The following is a 15,687-nucleotide window of genomic DNA, read 5'->3' on the forward strand; positions in this document are numbered from 1 at the left end:
CCTGCCAGCGATGACTGCAGCCCTGGGGCTGAGGAGCTGAGTATGAAGGGGAGGGGACCGGACTGGTAGATCTTGGTTGACTTGGCTAGAGGTGGTCCCCTGGGAGGACCACCCAGAGGCAGGAATGGTCCCTCACGCCTTGGGAGCTCTCCAGGGTCCTGATGACCTTAGGTCCTGCTGGACAGGCTGCCTGGTCCTCCAGCTGCCCCTGTGTCTCCTGCCTATGATTCAGACTGGCCTCTCCTGCTCCCTTCCCCCCACCATACACACTCTGTTTCTAGCCTCATAACGTGTTTGGGTTTTCCTGGGGCTGTAGAGAAGGCTCCTAGCCTTGACAACTACATATGGAGTGCCTGAAGCCACCTGCTCTCCCCTACAGAGTGCCCAGTGGGGACATTTGGTGTGAACTGCTCAGGTTCCTGCTCCTGCGTGGGGGCCCCCTGTCACCGAGTCACGGGGGAGTGTCTGTGCCCACCAGGGAAGACTGGGGAGGACTGTGGAGCCGGTGAGTGGCATCTGTATGCCCAGGCAGCCCCAGCCCTGGGCTGTGTTTGAAAATACCACCCCGGACCATATGTAGGGACCCCTGATCCCAGATCTGGACTGCTTGGGAACCCCACCATAGACCATTTAGGACCTTAGCCATGACCCTGAAGTGTTAGGTTCCTTCATAGTAGCTTCGGGGAGTCGTCCTGGAACAAGCGGGGATATGGGAGGTGTCTGCAGCTGCTCAGCAGAGCTGTGACTTTGCACTGAGCCCTCCTGGACCGTCAGCTCCCTGCATGGGGTATTTGTCTCTCTAGAAGGCTCTCTATTTTGCTGTTGAGCTATCCCTGGGGTTAGGTTTACTTATTTATAGGTGGTGCCCTGCAGCTCTGGGGTTCTGAAACCGGACTCTCCTGGGCAGTCTTTTATGGCAACAGTGGTCTGTTTCCAGTTGTGGCAAGAGGGACCTTTAGTGCTGTGTCGGACGCACACCAGCGTGCCAACTAGGGCACTAGGAAAAGAATAACTAACCCTGGGTGTGGGTTCTAGACTGTCCCGAGGGCCGTTGGGGGCTCGGCTGTCAAGAGATCTGCCCTGCATGTGAGCATGGTGCCAGCTGCGACCCTGAGACTGGAACCTGCCTGTGTCTTCCTGGTTTTGTTGGTAGCCGCTGCCAGGATGGTGAGTATAACTCGTGTCTGACCTCAGCCTCAGCCTATGGCCCTGAGTAGGCACACCAGGCTGCCATGCTCATCCTCCTTACCACCAACAGCTTGCCCAGCAGGCTGGTTTGGGACCGGCTGCCAGATGAGGTGTGCTTGTGCCAATGATGGGCATTGCCATCCGGCCACTGGACGCTGTAGCTGTGCCCCTGGGTGGACTGGCCTCAGCTGCCAGAGAGGTATGTGGGTCCTTTGCCTGCCCTTTGTCCACTGGTCCGGGCCTTGCCCCTTTTCCACGATGCCCTGTGTTCTGATGTGGCCGTGCAGCACACTCACATAGGGTGACATGTGGCTCTGTTGCAGCCTGTGACAGTGGACACTGGGGGCCTGACTGCATCCACCCCTGCAACTGCAGTGCAGGCCATGGGAACTGTGACGCCGTCAGTGGCCTCTGCCTGTGTGAGGCTGGCTACGAAGGTCCGCAGTGTGAGCAGTGTGAGTACTGGTCTACCACTTGTACCCTGTCTCTCATCAGCAAGCACATTCATATAAGCACACACACACAAACACACACACACACACAAGTACACTTGCATAGCCACATACATGCACCTGAGTGTTCTGGTGCACACATACCATGCATGTACTGTCTCCCATCGGTCAGTGGGACTTAAGGCTCACCTGGAGTAGCAGATGGGGAGTCAGGGAGGTCCCATGAATTCATTTTTGAAACTGATAGTCTTTTCTCTATCCTGGCTAGCTCCCAAATAAATGAGACAGAGCCTGTAAGATTTGTTTGATAAGCTTTATGGCGCAAGGGCTGGACAGTCATTGATCTATTCTAATCCTCTAAACTAATCTGGCTACCTTCCAGCCAACCCCCTGAGATGCTTGCATTTTAGTGGTTTGATTTGGCTCCTTCTGCTCCAAGGGTTTTTCCAGGATATCTTCTTAACACCCCCCGCCCCCCATGGTGAACCCTCTCCCTCTCTCTCTCTCTATCTGCCCCCACTTTCTCTATCTCTCCCTCCCTCTCTCCCTTTCTCTCTCCCTCTCTCTTTCTTCCCCTTCCTCCTTCCCTCTCTCCCTCTGTCCCTCCTTCCCTCCCAATGCTAGTATCCAGCCCTATTCTCTCTACTGCCCAGCCATTCCCTGATCAGCTTTTATTGTCCAATAGGAGAATAAAGAGGGAGCAATGTTGGTTTTTTTGTTTGTTTGTTTTTGTTTTTTTGTTTTTGTTTTTTGAGACAGGGTTTCTCTGTATGGAACTCACTTTGTAGACCAGGCTGGCCTCGAACTCAGAAATCCGCCTGCCTCTGCCTCCTGAGTGCTGGGATTAAAGGTGTGCCCAGCAGGAGCAATGTTTACACAACCTTGAAACAGGAGATACTTAGAGTAAGCATTACAGTGTCACATCCATATTGCACCAAGATATAGGGGTGGAGAAACCAGCATTTGAATGATACAAGTGCACAACACATTCTGCCTACACTGTCCCAGCCCGGGAGGAGAGGAACGGGGTCCTTAGGCTCCCTGTATGCTTCCAAGATTTGCGGATGGGCTGTGAGTGGGTCAGGGTAGCTGGCCTTAGAGACAGCCCTAGTGAGATCCTACATGGATCCTTAAGACAAGGTCTGGGACCCTTACCTCCCATCTGGGGAGAGGGTAGGAGGAGTGTAGGGTAAGGTCAGCTGTCCCCACTGTTGAGAGTGGAGGAGCTTCTTTGTCAGGGGCTCTGGCCAGACTTGGTGTCCTAATCTGATGCAAGACTGGCCTTTGTGTCTCAGGGTGTCGCCAAGGCTACTTTGGGCCCGGCTGCGAGCAGAAGTGCAGGTGTGAGCATGGGGCCACCTGTGACCATGTCAGTGGGGCCTGTACCTGCCCAGCTGGCTGGAGGGGAAGCTTCTGCGAGCACGGTAAGCTGAGTGCAGGCTGGGCCCTGAGTGCAGGCTGGGCAGGGGTCTCTGGCTCTGGGCCTCTTGTGATTGCCACCTCTGTCTGTAGCCTGTCCTGCTGGCTTCTTTGGGTTAGACTGTGGCAGTGCCTGCAACTGCTCCGCCGGGGCCCCCTGTGATGCTGTCACTGGCTCGTGCATCTGCCCAGCTGGCCGCTGGGGCCCACACTGTGCCCAGAGTACGTAAGGGGTCCCGTCCTGGGTACTGTGGGGAGCATGGGTTCTTCATGGGGGAAACATCCCTGCGGCCCCTTCCTGGCATCCGACTGAGGACACAGCTTTGTTCATGAGGTCCCACGTGTCCATCCCTCTTATGGCTCTGATGAGGGGTGGCTCTGACACCCTGGCAGATCTACCCAGTCCCCTGGTTCCTCCTGCAGCAGTCCTCTGGCTATGTTCCTGACGGCTCCTCTCCTATTGCAGCTTGCCCACCTCTCACCTTTGGGCTTAACTGCAGCCAGATTTGTACCTGTTTCAATGGGGCCTCTTGCGACCCTGTCCTTGGGCAGTGCCACTGTGCTCCTGGCTGGATGGGACCCACCTGCCTGCAGGGTAAGCCATGTGTAGGAGCTCAGGGTCCAGTCCTGGGTAATGGCCTCTCGGTGGGTCCATGGAGGGACATGTGTGCATGGGATTAGAGGGTAGGTACATTGCTCATCTGTCAGCATGGCCTTTCAGGGAAGTTGGAAAGGAGCTTGACTGTGGCCTTTAGTGTCATGCCCCTAAGGCCAGATTGGTGGGTCCAGGATAGGCCTGGGCTCTGGCATCATAGAACCAGCCTGGTGAGGTTCCAACTTGAAAGTCAGGTTGAGCTCTGGGATTATGTGGAAACTTAAGGAACTCCAAAGGCCTCTGCTGGCCAGATGCTGAGGTTTGCTTCTGCTTTCTGGGCCTCAGCCTGCCCTGCTGGCCTGTATGGCAAGAACTGTCAGCATTCCTGTCTCTGCCGAAATGGAGGGAACTGTGACCCCATCTTGGGCCAGTGCACGTGCCCAGAGGGTTGGACCGGCTTGGCCTGTGAGAACGGTGAGCAGTCTGACTTGGGTAGAGGACATCCTTTGGGCTAGGAGGATGGGCTATGGAGGGGACAGCATCCTAGGGGTGGCTTTAATGTCTTCCCTTCTACCCAAGGTGCAAGAAGGTTGGGCTGGTGTCTCCTGGGCAGAGCCCTAGCCCAGAAAGTTAGACCCTCTTTTCTACTCCAACCTTTACAGAGTGCCTTCCTGGACACCATGGGGCTGGTTGCCGGCTCAACTGCAGTTGCCTTAATGGGGGCACATGTGACCGTCTTACTGGCCACTGCCGCTGCCCAACTGGCTGGACTGGGGACAAGTGTCAGAGCCGTGAGTGGGGTCTGGGAAGCTGGGAGGTTCTGCCAAGGGTGACCCGATTTTACTCCATGCTGAAGATATGGGACAGGGCTGGTTCTCACCAAAGTGGCTCACTGTTAAATGGGTTCAGGGCCTTCCTGCTGTGCCTAAGAGGCTAGCCTGATTGGCTGGTTTGCTTCTATTTTGGGGAGAGGCTCCAGAGAGGAAGCTGTGGTCTCTGGATTTGAACCTTGTACTGCCCAAGGCTCCATGATTGCAAGATGCTGCCCAGGCTGTGGCTTTTCTGCCCATCCTTGTTCTCCCTCCAGGCTTCAAACCCCCTCAGCATCTGGACAAGTGGACACTGGGCTGGATACTTACCTGTCCGACCTCTCTGAGTCTTCCCCTCTCTGCTTCCCCTTCTGCATAGCCACTGCCATTTGTAGACCCAGCCTAGAGAACCCCTCACTCAGACCCAAGCCCCGGGGCCACTGATGCTGAGAAGCCAAGTTGGGAGGCTTCAGGGAGACCCTGTGACTCTTCTTTTGTTATTTACTGGTCCCAGCTTCTCCTCCCTCACTTTCCATGGGCAGAGGCCCTGGAGCTATAATTCCCAACCTTCTGTCTGTCTCTCACGCTACAGCCTGCGTCAGTGGCATGTTTGGGGTTCACTGTGAGGAGCACTGTGCCTGCCGGAAAGGTGCCACCTGTCACCATGTCACGGGGGCCTGCCTCTGTCCCCCAGGATGGAGGGGCTCACACTGTGAACAGGGTAAGCAGAGATAAGTTTATGGACCATTGGGAGGGAGCTGGTGCTGCACAGCCATCTCGGGGATCCCCACTGCTCCGTTCCCAGAAAGCTTACCTCATTCTACACTTCCCACAGCCTGTCCACGTGGCTGGTTTGGAGAGGCCTGTGCTCAGCGTTGCCACTGCCCGCCTGGTGCCTCCTGCCACCATGTCTCTGGAGAGTGCCACTGTCCACCCGGCTTCACTGGGCCTGGCTGTGAGCAGGGTAGGTGCTCCTCCAACACCTGCTTTGTGGAGAGGGACAACTGGGGGATTCCTGAGGGTTAGGCCAGGCCTGACCCAGGCCGACCTATTCCTAGCCTGCCAGCCTGGCACCTTTGGCAAGGACTGTGAGCACCCGTGCCAATGTCCTGGTGAGACCTGGGCCTGCCACCCTGCTTCAGGGGCCTGCGTATGTGCTGCTGGTTACCATGGCACCGACTGTCAGCAACGTGAGTCAGGGGATCTGGGGTTCTGTCTGCCATTCTGGTATGTAAGGTAGAGGGGGCAGCTCTCAAGGTTGCCATGTGCAGGGGTGCTGCATGTTTGAGTTCACCTCCAGCTTGTGTAGCAGACCTCCACCCCTCTCTCTCTGCAGGATGCCCATCTGGGCGCTATGGGCCAGGCTGTGAACAAATTTGTAAGTGTCTCAATGGTGGGACCTGCGATCCAGCCACGGGAGCCTGCTACTGCCCTGCTGGGTTCCTTGGGGCCGACTGTAGCCTTGGTGAGAAACCAGGTTGTGAGCCTGGGTAGTATATTGCTGAGTTTCTGAGGAAGGAGGCAGGGCCCTGCTGGCCAGCCTACGGGAGGACAGCCCCCTGCCCACCTGCTTCCCGGACTCTCGAGTTCCCTGTTAATTATCTAAGCTAGAGTGGCTTTGAGGACGGTGTGAGGGCATCAGTGTGACCCCAGAGGACTCCAGCTTCTGGCCAGCTCTGTCCCAGATAACTGAGCACAACCCTGTGGCCAAGCATCCTGCCCAGGAAAGGGACTTTCTCCTGGATCATATGCAGACTTTCCCATGTGGAATCCAGGCAGAGCTGGGGTGTTGTGGCAGTGTGTCCCTGTAGAGATGGCCTGGGCCCAGCTCCCAGCAGAGCCTATTCATGAGGAAGATGGGGGATGCTGGGAATTGGTGGCTTGTCCCTGTCTTCTACTGTCCTGTCACTGGGGCTGGTACAGCCTAGGATGGATGTAGTCAGAATGGAAGCAACTACTCACCTGCCCCTCTCCACAGCCTGTCCACAGGGTCGCTTCGGCCCCAGCTGTGCCCACGTGTGTACATGCGGGCAAGGGGCGGCATGTGACCCAGTGTCGGGGACTTGCATCTGTCCTCCCGGGAAGACGGGAGGCCATTGTGAGCGCGGTGAGTGTCTGCAGGGGACTGAGCATGCTCGCAGTTCACTAATATGTCCTTGAGCTATGGAGAAGGCTGCTAAAGTGAACTCATCTTGGGAGGGGTTGTGCCCATTCCCCAGGGACACATTCACACTCCCAGCCACTGTGAATTCCCACTGTGAATTTCCTTGGGGCTGAGAAGCAGTCCTTTACTTACCACGTGGACCGCCTGCCCTGCTGGCACACTGGCCATCCCATGCCAACAAGGGCCCCACCCACTCAGGACTCTTGAGAGTTGGTTCATTCAGTGGCCTGCCTGTTCATGTCTCTGTGGCCAGTGGAAGCCCTCCTGAGCCTGGGAGCATGTGTCCTGATGTTTTCTTGGAAGGGTATTTTCTGGTTCTTTTCTCCAAGCCCAGGGACCCCAGGAGACACAAGCTGGAATAGTGACACATGGGTAGACCAGGGGACAGTGGTCCTGACCCACACCACCAGCATACTTGCAGCTCCTCCCTCACAAAGGCTGTTCTCGGAACCCTTGTTCTCAGCCTAGGACTGGTGTAGTCAGATTAGAAGTCCAAGGCCAGGCTGCAGCCAGGATGGCACCTGGTCCCGCCTCACAACTAGGAAAGACAGCCGTGTGTAAGGTGGTCAGCAGCAGGCCATGCCTGACCCTGGGTCTCCAAGGCATACATTCTCAGCCCTGAGGAAGTGATCGGAAGCCTTCCTGACTCCTAGCTGGCTGTGTGGGTACTTACTTACAGTCAGTCCCCTGAAGACCGTGGTCCCTGTTATCAGACCTGATGGTGGCTGCCCAGAATTCTGAGGGATTCTGTGAGGGAGGGGAAAGCCAGTACTAGGCGGCTCAGGAAGCATTTGTGGAACGAACATCAGTCTGTGTGGGGACATGTCCGAAAGCACGTCCAGCCTTGGCCAGAGTTCTCTTGTTGTGCCCGCCTTCTGCCCCTAGGCTGTCCCCAGGACCGGTTTGGCAAGGGCTGTGAACACAAGTGTGCCTGCAGGAATGGGGGCCTGTGTCATGCTACCAATGGCAGCTGCTCCTGCCCCCTGGGCTGGATGGGGCCACACTGTGAGCACGGTGAGTGTGAGGGGTGGCTGGTCCCTGAGAAGGAGGCGGAGTTTGGGGGCCTGGGAGGCTGTGTAGGGGTGGTGAGTCAGGGAGCAACTAAGAATCCATTTGCCCGTCCCTGCACAGCCTGCCCTGCTGGGCGCTATGGTGCTGCCTGCCTCCTGGAGTGTTCCTGTCAGAACAATGGCAGCTGTGAGCCCACCTCCGGCGCTTGCCTCTGTGGCCCTGGCTTCTATGGTCAAGCTTGTGAAGACAGTGAGTGGGGCTGTCCCCTTCCCGTGTGTATGCTGTCTAGGCTGGTCCTGGCTCATGAAGACAGTGGTCATCCTCTCAGGCATTGCTCATGGGGAGAGATGGGATGGCCAGTCTCTGAGGCTGGAAGGGTCTGCTCAGGGTCACACAGGACAGGTGGAGATGGGCTCCCATGCTAGTGCCTTCTGATGCTTCTACCTTGCCATGTGAGCCCTGGCTGGCATGCAGAAGCTAATGGTGGAAACTGGGAGGGAGGGAGAAAGGGAGGCTCGGACACACAGGAAAGGTCCTCTCTCCGCTCTTGGATTTGGTCCTTTGCCCACTCTGGGAAAACGAGGGGGTTTCTGCTGCCTTTGCTTGGCCTAACTCGGATCCCTCTCCAGCCTGCCCTGCCGGCTTCCATGGATCTGGTTGCCAGAGAGTTTGCGAGTGTCAACAGGGCGCTCCCTGTGACCCTGTCAGTGGCCGGTGCCTCTGCCCTGCTGGCTTCCATGGCCAGTTCTGCGAGAGGGGTGAGTGTTTGCCTCCCCCTGACGACCCCTGTGCTCTTTCCTGTCTTGGTTAATTTGGGGGAAGGGAACATGGATCCCATTGCCTCCACCAGGGTGCAAGCCAGGCTTTTTTGGAGATGGCTGCCTGCAGCAGTGTAACTGCCCCACGGGTGTGCCCTGTGATCCCATCAGCGGCCTCTGCCTTTGCCCACCAGGGCGTGCAGGAACCACATGTGACCTAGGTGAGTGTGGGCTCCTTCCCAGGATGAGATGTAGGGGTAGGGCTACACTAACAGCAAATATCAATCATATGGGTTGTCTGCCTGCCTGCCTGCCAGGCCTCAGACTAGGCACTGTGCCCTCCTGTGATCTCTGCTTCTCCCTGCACCCTCTGAGGGCTGTGGCAGTGGCCAGAAGATGATATACCAAGCATAGACATCCATCGGAGCTGCCAAGGCTAGGGTCATGCTCTGTGGTAGCCTTAGAGTCTTGGGACTCTGTCTGGGTATCATGAGAATGGCTCTAGCGAGGTAGAAATATGTCTCTGACTTAACAATCGTGGCCATGACCCTTTTAGACCAGACTGCCTGGGGCTGTAAAAGTGGCCTAGTGACTTGTGGATTCATCCAGCCCTGGGGACAGCAGCTGTGGCTACTGCCTCACCAACCCAGGCAACAGGCAGGAATGCGTGTGGGCCAGTGCTTCTCCATTTAAGAGCTCAAGGTTAGGCCGAGCATGGTGGCGCATGCCTTTAATCCCAGCACTTGGGAGGCAGAAGCAGGTGAATTTCTGAGTTCGAGGCCAGCCTGAACTGGTCTACAGAGTGAGTTCCAGGACAGCCAGGGCTGCAGAGAAACCCTGTCTCGAAAAAGCAAAAAAAAAAAAAAAAAAAAAAAAAAAAAAAAAAAAAAAAAGCTCAAGGTTATAAAACTCAGATATTTTAGAAGTAGATAGGAACTGTTAACCTTTTCAGGGAAAACTGAGGCCCACGGTCTTCTCCACTCCCTTCCCATAGGACATCGTTCCACCTGAGCTCTCCGCCCAGGTCCAGGCAGATGTGACAGTGCTCATGTTTCTCTCTCCCACCTCCTGCCTCTACAGATTGCAGAAGAGGCCGCTTTGGGCCGGGCTGTGCCCTGCGCTGTGATTGTGGGGGTGGGGCTGACTGCGACCCCATCAGTGGGCAGTGCCACTGTGTGGACAGCTACACGGGACCCACTTGCCGGGAAGGTGAGTCAGGTTCCCAGAGGAGGAATTGAAGACTCCCATCTCTGGTCAGGAATCCACCCCTTGCCCCAAGACCAAGTGGTGGAGCCTGACCAGTCAGTGAGAAACTTGGCCATCCCTTCCTGGCACCCAGAGTCCACACAGCTCCCGGTGGTGATGAGGAGGCCTCAAGCCACTTCCCATGGCAGGAACAGGTTGCACTGCCAGCCTAGAGCATCAACCCTTTCCCCAGAGTGACCCTGCAGATTACAGTGTGAGCTCACAGATCCATATGCAGGCAGGGATGGGCGATTCAGTATGGGGGGGTGCATACATGAATGCCCATGTATCTGTGAGCAATGATGCATGTTAGCCAGGACATGCAAGTACATCAGTGTGTTGTGAGCTACTGAGTGTGCACACGTGCCAGCATGTCAGAGCAGTGATAGAAGCATGAGAGGGCAACTATGCATGCACTGTGTGTGTGTGTGCGTGCGTGCGTGCGTGCACGTGCTCCAGATATGCGTCCTGCTGGTGCATGCACCCCGGGTGTGTGTGTACTGCAGGTGTGTCCTGCTCATGTGTGCACTCCAGGTCTGTTTGTGAACTCCAGATATGTGTGCACTCCAGGTGTTTATGCATGCTGCAGGTGCATGCACACCAGATGTGTGTGCACTCCAGGTGTGTCCTGCTCATGTGTAAACTCCAGGTGTGTGCACTCCAGGTGTTTATGCATGCTGCAGGTGTATGCACACCAGGTATGTGTGCACTCCAGGTGTGTGTGCACAATCCTCCTGGTGCATGTATGATCTTTCTCAATACCTCAGCAAACTCGGCCTGGGGAGCCAACAAGCGGCACCATAAGGGCTTGGGCTATCCACAGGGGTGCCTTACAGGTGGGAAGTACAGTCCCATAGAGCAAGTGTGCATCTTCCTGGTGTGTGCACACAGTGCATGTTCTCTGGGTCATGCATGGGCTTTAGTTCTGCATTTTATGGGTGAGTATATGTCCCATGTATATATTCTTCAGGTATGTGTGTGCTCCGTGTGTACATACATGGCTTCAGGTCTACCCGTGTGCCCACATCTTTGTGCATATTCTGGTGGTGTCTGTGCACCAGATGTGTGTACTGTGTTGAATCCAAATGCATGTGTTACCTACCTAGGACAGGCATGCATGCTCCAGTCCACGTGTGCACTCATGGTTTATTGTACACTTGTGCCTGAGTGTACCCACATGCAGAGCTGAGGCAGTAGTCCCTTGACCCCCAAGTCCCCGAGGCTCTGCGGGACTGCACCTCCCACCTGCAGGGCAGAGCTGGGGATACCGCACCCCTGTGGATAGCCCAGGCTCTTATGGTGTCCTTGTTGGCTCCCCAGGCCCAGTCTGCTGAAGGTGTTGAGAAGGATTTCTGCAGAGGGAGAAGGGAGGCTATGTACCTGGTGGGAGGGAGGTGCCTGGGTACATAATGCTACCCACAGTGACCTCCAGTGGTAAAATGTGGTACTACACCCTAGGACATCCCTATGTACATTTAGCATAGACATTTATTTAGCACATCTCTGAAGATAGGACCGTGGGGAGGGCATTGGGAGTCCTGGGGTGGGATTAGCTTAACTTTGGGCAAAGCCTTCCCCAACCAGCCTCAGAACCCTGCTCCAACCCTTCTTGGAGGTTGGCAGAATGGGAGCTGATCAGACCCCCCCCTCCCCCCAAATGCTTACAGTAAAGTGGAGAAGGACCTGCTGGTGGACATGTGGGGTCCCGGTGGGTGTGGGTAACTAATGCCTTACTGCATCATTACTGGGGGCAGCTGTCACCCAGCTAGCTCATGCCCAGCCTAGGTGATAGGTGCTTGCCCAGGGGCTGCTCTTTGGTTAAGCCTGGAGGAGGAGTCCCATACGAGGATGAACATTTTTGCTTCCCTGGACCTTGGAGATGGGGCTGGACCACATGGGGGAGGGGGATGGGCTATTGTCTTTACCAGGCTTTGCTGATGAGGGAAGATGACAATGTTAGCCTGGAATGTGGCTGTTTTGAGGGTTTCCACCCCACCTTATTGCTAAACCTCTTTTCTTCCCATGTCCTCAGTGCCCACACAGCTGTCCTCTATCAGACCAGCACCCCAGCACTCCAGCAGCAAGGCCATGAAGCACTAACTCAGAGGAACGCCCACAGAGGCCCACTACTGTGTTCCAGCCCAAGGGACCCAGGCCTCTGCTGGTGACTAAGATAGAGGTGGCACTTTTGGATCCACACCTCTTCTGGAAAGCCATGGATTGCTGTGGACAGCTATGGATAGTCATATAGCCACACACCCGGGCTCCATGGTCATGGGGAAGAAGGCCTCCTTTGGACACAAGGAATCCAGGAAGTCGGCTGGGCTTCGGGCCACTGTTTACATGGGGACCCTGCAGGCTGTGCTGTGGAATCCTGGCCCTCTTCAGCGACCTGGGATGGGACCAAGGTGGGAATAGACAAGGCCCCACCTGCCTGCCAGGTCCTTCTGGTGCTAGGCCATGGACTGCTGCAGCCAGCCAACTGTTTACCTGGAAATGTAGTCCAGACCATATTTATATAAGGTATTTATGGGCATCTCCACCTGCCGTTATGGTCCTGGGTCAGCTGGAAGCTGCCTGACCCCAGAACTTAGGCAGTGGCCTGTGGGGTCTCCAGCAAGTGGGATCAAGGGTTTTGTAAAACCCAGTGAGTTAAAGGCACAGTGGTGTCCCCATTGCCTGGGTTTCTGTGCTTTCTGTAGACTCCGTGGGTCCTTCCAAGAGCAGGTGGCCTGAGGGTTCTTGAATGGGAACCTCCTGTACCCCTCTGTAATGACATGCATGTAATGTAATGCTTCAGTCACCTTAGGGTTCTTCCTGACTTCCAGCTCTAGGGCATGAGGCAGTGCCTGTCAAGGTGAATTGTTCCAGAGAACACATTGATGCCTGAGACACCTCCAGAGACTACAGAACAATGTCCCAGAGGGAGCAGGGCAGGGGTAGTGTGGAAGGAAATCCATGCTTAACCAAGCCAGCTGACCCCCTGCCTCAACACAGTGATGGACAGGCAGCATCACAGGAGCCAGGCCTCTGCTCTCACTCAAGCCCCTTGTTTTGGATCTGGGTGGTGGCTGCCTCCTCCCTCTCCCACTGCATCCGAGGCAGCTGAAACCTCCAGGGACACTTCAAAGGCCGCAGTGGTGTGGCCAGTAGTGGGGAGCAAGTCAGTCGGCCACTGTATAGAGACTTAGGTTAAAGCAGAGGGATGGAGCAGAGAGTGGGGTGGAGCGTTGTGTGAATGTGAAGCAGGCAGTATGGGGACGAAGGAGGAATTCTAAAGCACCCAGAGGGAAAAGGGTTTTAAGAATCAGACTGGCCAGAAACTCTACAAGGGAGGGGCTGGCAGCCAGGAAATGGTGGTGATGTCACAGGTATTGAAAATATACAATTATATCCAGCTAAACTATCACCATGCCCACAGGTTCACCCATGTCTAATTTGGAAATATTTTTGGGAAGAGCCTAAGAGACCTCACGGCACACTTCCTACATGGCCATCATGAGGAGAACTGAAATTTTCCTTCTAAACCACAGGTCAACCCCAGGCTGGGTAACTGTGGGGCAGACACAAGGGAAGTCAGAGACAGGGCATCACCGGTCCTGTGACAGGCAGAGAGGCAGCAGCTGTAGCCAGCAGAGGTAGGAGATAGAGAGGCCCACTTTAGCCCACCTGAGGACCAAGGTCCACCCAGGGACAGGAAGGGAAAGAGAAACAGGGATGGAAAAAGCAGGCTAACAGGGCCTGAGCAGATAGTGATCCAGACTTCACTAAGAGTCATATGATCTTGGCTGGCAAGGTGGTTCAGGGGGTTAAGGCCCTTGCTACCACGCCTGACAACCTGACTTAGTTTCCCCTGTGATAGAAGATTAGTGACTTCCACGGGTTGTCCTCTGACCTCCTCATATATACCCCCAATAAATATTGTAATTATTTTTTTTAAAGCAAGTCACAGGATCTAGCCTGTAAGAGCCAGTTGGAGGGTAGAAGTACAACCATGGCCAGAAGAGCTGCGGAGGATGTTTTTAAAGGTTTGTTTTTAGGATTCACGTGAACGAGGCTGCCTGTGGAGGCCAGAGGCATCAGATCCCATGGGACTGGAGTTCCAGGGTCTGAGCCGCCTGATGTGGGTCCTGAGAAGTGACTGCAGGTCCTCTAGAATAGAGTGTATTGCTCTGACTGCTAGGCCATCTCTTCAGTCCCTGAGGAAGGAGCTTTACTGTTGTGAAGGTACAAAGCATTGTGGCTATCCACACACACACACATATATGGACACATGCATGCACACAATACACATACACGAACACGCAAACATGGGCACACACACACACACGCATTTATGCATGCACACACACTCACATGAATAGGTGCTCAAAAATCCAGGGCAATGGTGGCTATCACGGGGAGAGAGAAATGCATTACGATGTCATGTAACACACTCCATGTAACCGTTAGGTTAGGCAAACCAAAAAGCAAGGATCCAATCTGTAAAAGCTTTAGCATGTTACGTGCTTGAGATATTTGTTTATAGATACCTGCTTACATTTACATGGATTCTTTATGCCCATCAATAGGGCTGTGGGTGTCAGGGGGAGGTACTGGAGATCCAACTGGGGCCCATCACACACTAAGCAGATGGTCTTATCACCTGGCTAGTGGTAAGAAAGCCAACATTCTCTCCTTTGAAGACTAACAAGCCCATCATACTGTGGTTGGTTGACTGCCTGCCTGTTTGAGATAGGCCTTGCTATTAGCCCTGGCTAGTCTGGAGTTTGCTATGTAAAACAGTTGACTTGGATTCAGATGTTTCCAAGTGCTGGCATTACTGACAGGCATGCACAACCGTGCCGGACCAGACTGATATGTTTTTAAATATGAAGTGGAAAAAATAAGGGAGAAGCAGCTACAGACAGTGAGAGACTTAAAGAATGTGACGGGCAGCTGTGTGCGAGCACTCGCCACTCTCGCAGACTCTCAGAGGTCTAGGGTTCAGTTCCCAGCAATGACATGGTGGACCATAATTCCCCTTAACCTCATTTCGAGAGACTCTGACACCCTCTTCTGGCTTCACCAGGGTACCAGGCATGAAGGCCAAGCACCCCTTCACGTAGAATATTTTCTTAAAAAGTTAAAAAAAAGGGGGGGGGGATAGTGGGGTCAAAGCTACAGTCTTAAGTGAGGTGGCAGGGAAGTTGGGTCCTGGGGTAGAGCCCCCATGTCAGTGTCTCTTGTAGCCACCAGAAGGCCTGAGAGAGAAACCCTCACCTTGTGGCTGGTGGTGATAGTCATTAGGCAGCCCGGCGGCATAAGGAGTCAGGAATGTTCTGGAAGGACTAGAAAGGACTGATGTGCAGAGGGGAACAGTTCCAAGGCTGAAGATGAAGTTGTGTGCACACCTTTATGGCTGGACTGTTTTTTTCACAATCCCTGGAGGAAAGGCCAAAGGCCTGGCCTGTCTCTGGAAATGGTCCACAGCATCTCAGTATGTAACATGCCTCTTACTAATGTCTCCCCAAGAGAGCGAAGGCGAGTGTCCCCCGGGCCCTAGCCCACTCTACTCTGCTCATACAGGGCTGGGCACTATGGCTTGCTGAGATGAAGGGCCTTCCACTGTCTCTCAGACCAGCAGCCATTGAAGCACCCATGACTGGCAATGTCACTGCAGGTAGCTCAGGACACCCAAGGGCTGGTGATCTGGTCCTACAAAGCCCCAACCAGGGCACAGGCCTCCCTGGAGATGGTTAGGGTATTAGAAGCCTTGATGGCCTCCTGCAAGCCCCTGACCCTGAGTGGGTTTAGAGTCAGAGCCTCAGCCTTCCAGTCCACTTAGCTCTAGCTACTGAGTGTGCTTGGTGACAGCCTGCTGCTTCTCCTTGACCTGTTCCTCGGGGCGATCAGTAGAGGAAACAAACCAGAGGAAGTGGGTTTACACCAAGGCACCTAAGCTTCTGCCACAGGTACCTATTAGCGTACACACAGCATCTGTGCGCACACAAACCCCTCCCCAGTCACCAGTGTGCTGTCCCCTTCACTCACGCATACACACACA

The 15,687-nt window shown here is 54.8% G+C and overlaps 1 protein-coding gene across 4 annotated transcripts in view; it reads left to right on the forward strand.

Annotated features, from left to right (window-relative positions):
- The window catches only part of Megf6 (multiple EGF-like-domains 6), a 105,018-nt gene extending 91,431 nt beyond the window's left edge, over nt 1-13,587 (forward strand). For 2 of the 4 annotated variants that reach the window (XM_006538826.3, XM_006538827.2), the window contains 20 exons: nt 380-505; nt 1,036-1,167; nt 1,259-1,387; nt 1,512-1,643; nt 2,936-3,064; nt 3,153-3,281; nt 3,526-3,654; nt 4,000-4,128; nt 4,317-4,445; nt 5,056-5,184; nt 5,299-5,427; nt 5,522-5,653; nt 5,800-5,928; nt 6,442-6,570; nt 7,513-7,641; nt 7,759-7,887; nt 8,268-8,396; nt 8,489-8,617; nt 9,477-9,605; nt 11,674-13,586. In XM_006538826.3, coding sequence (XP_006538889.1) covers nt 380-505; nt 1,036-1,167; nt 1,259-1,387; nt 1,512-1,643; nt 2,936-3,064; nt 3,153-3,281; nt 3,526-3,654; nt 4,000-4,128; nt 4,317-4,445; nt 5,056-5,184; nt 5,299-5,427; nt 5,522-5,653; nt 5,800-5,928; nt 6,442-6,570; nt 7,513-7,641; nt 7,759-7,887; nt 8,268-8,396; nt 8,489-8,617; nt 9,477-9,605; nt 11,674-11,741 — 2,525 coding nt within the window. In that variant the 3' untranslated portion in view covers nt 11,742-13,586. Of the gene's footprint in view, nt 1-379; nt 506-1,035; nt 1,168-1,258; nt 1,388-1,511; nt 1,644-2,935; nt 3,065-3,152; nt 3,282-3,525; nt 3,655-3,999; nt 4,129-4,316; nt 4,446-5,055; nt 5,185-5,298; nt 5,428-5,521; nt 5,654-5,799; nt 5,929-6,441; nt 6,571-7,512; nt 7,642-7,758; nt 7,888-8,267; nt 8,397-8,488; nt 8,618-9,476; nt 9,606-11,673 lie in introns of all 4 variants that reach the window. The other 2 variants (NM_001162977.1, XM_011250240.1) reach the window with 2 other exon arrangements.
- Nucleotides 13,588-15,687: the final 2,100 nt, after the last annotated feature.

The sequence above is a fragment of the Mus musculus genome, chromosome 4 (genome assembly GCF_000001635.26).
Source record: "Mus musculus strain C57BL/6J chromosome 4, GRCm38.p6 C57BL/6J".
NCBI lineage: Eukaryota > Metazoa > Chordata > Mammalia > Rodentia > Muridae > Mus > Mus musculus.